The 1,395-nt window shown below is 66.7% G+C and overlaps 1 protein-coding gene across 1 annotated transcript in view; it reads right to left on the bottom strand.

Moving 5' to 3' along the window:
* NOTUM (notum, palmitoleoyl-protein carboxylesterase) overlaps positions 1–1,389 on the bottom strand; it is a gene marked incomplete at its 5' end in the record, with an annotated part of 8,917 nt that extends 7,528 nt beyond the window's left edge. Inside the window, 5 exons of the mRNA XM_011373675.2 lie at positions 1–78; positions 455–513; positions 609–669; positions 1,132–1,227; positions 1,308–1,389. Coding sequence (XP_011371977.1) covers positions 1–78; positions 455–513; positions 609–669; positions 1,132–1,227; positions 1,308–1,389 — 376 coding nt within the window. The remainder of the gene's footprint in view (positions 79–454; positions 514–608; positions 670–1,131; positions 1,228–1,307) is intronic.
* Between the last annotated feature and the right edge of the window lie 6 nt (positions 1,390–1,395).

Raw genomic sequence — 1,395 nt, 5'->3', positions numbered from 1 at the left:
TGGCTCCACTCAGCCCTTTGCCCAGAAGCTCCCGCACCACCTCCTGGATGATGAGGGCGCCCATGAAGGCATATTCATCTGCTCAGAGAAGGGGGGTGACTTCGGGTGGGGGCCTGGACATAGGGCAAGGCCTCCTACCGCCAGGGTGGAAGGAAGAGGGGTTCTAGCTGTGGTCCGGAGGGCCTGCGGGGGGCTGGGGCTGGGGCCAGGGCCTGGCAGACTGGAGGGGGAGGGCAGGTGCTCAGGGCCGTACTGTCCCCCCCACCCCCACGGAACGGTCAGGAGTGAGGCCCTCCACAGGGGGAGGTGGACACTGAGGCAGGCACCTTGGGACACGCTGGGTGTTAGGGCTTAGCAGGGCCTCTGGGACAAAAGCCTGCGTTTCTCAGGAGCCCCGCCATCCCGCCCTGTCTTGGGGGGTGAAGGGGAACAGAGGGGAGCACAGAGGACTCACTCTTGTCAGACTTGGATGAAGCCCCACTCCAGACATCGCTTGAGCAGTAGGGGATGAAGCTGCAACACAGAGGCAGCGTGAGGCCACAGCGGGTCCGCCGACCGAGGCCCACCGAGGACCTCCCTCCCCGCGGAGGACCCCCTCGCCCCCTTACACCATGTTGGCGTTCCACCAGTGGGGGTTTTCCTCGGGCTGGGAAGACAGGATCCCCGTGCCTGTGGCAGAGGGGACAGAGGCAGTGGGTCCTTCTGGCTGGCGGGGTGGGGGATGCTGTGCACGCGCGGGGACTACGGGCCGGTCTGGGATGTGAGGGGTGGTGCTGGCCCCAGCCCCAGAGGTGGGAGAAGTGGGGAATGGACAAAGCCACCTTGGCCAGGAGGCCCAGCCAGACTGTGAGACTTGGACGTAGCCCTGGAATCCCCCTCCCCTCCCCCACCCCTGCTTTGACCCAGGGATGACCAGGGTCCCTGGGCCGTGCAAAGCCCTCCAAAGTCACCTGTGGAATAAGAAGTAGAGGGGAGCAGTGCTCCCTAACCGTGGGAAGTTCAGAGAACGGGGCGGGGCCACGGACAGGGCGGGGCCACGGCAGGATTCTTCTGGAACTTCAAATCGTGAGCTCCACGAGGCCCCCTTTCCCCCCAAGTGGGGCGCCCTGGGCGGGTCTGCGCCCTGCCCACCTGTGCGGGTGCGCGGCCAGTCCCTGGAGCTCATGAGGCGCCGCATGGTGTCGTACCGCGAGTCGCAGTTCTCTCGGTTGAAGCAGTACCAGCCGCCTGCGGGCACAGCCACCACCTCAGGGCCCACGTGCCCGGGGACCCCCGCCCACCCCGCCGCTTAGGCCCCTGGGACGCACCTTCCAGAAAGAGTAGCCACCGCCGGCTGCCCTTGGATTCCTTCAGGTAGTAGCTGCAAGGGAGGGCGGGCGGAGCTGGCGGTCAGCG

Source organism: Pteropus vampyrus, unplaced genomic scaffold, assembly GCF_000151845.1.
Source record: "Pteropus vampyrus isolate Shadow unplaced genomic scaffold, Pvam_2.0 Scaffold227, whole genome shotgun sequence".
In the NCBI taxonomy this organism is placed as follows: Eukaryota; Metazoa; Chordata; class Mammalia; order Chiroptera; family Pteropodidae; genus Pteropus; species Pteropus vampyrus.
The sequence above is the reverse complement of the archived record's forward strand: the minus strand, read 5'-3'. Positions and strand labels throughout refer to the sequence as shown.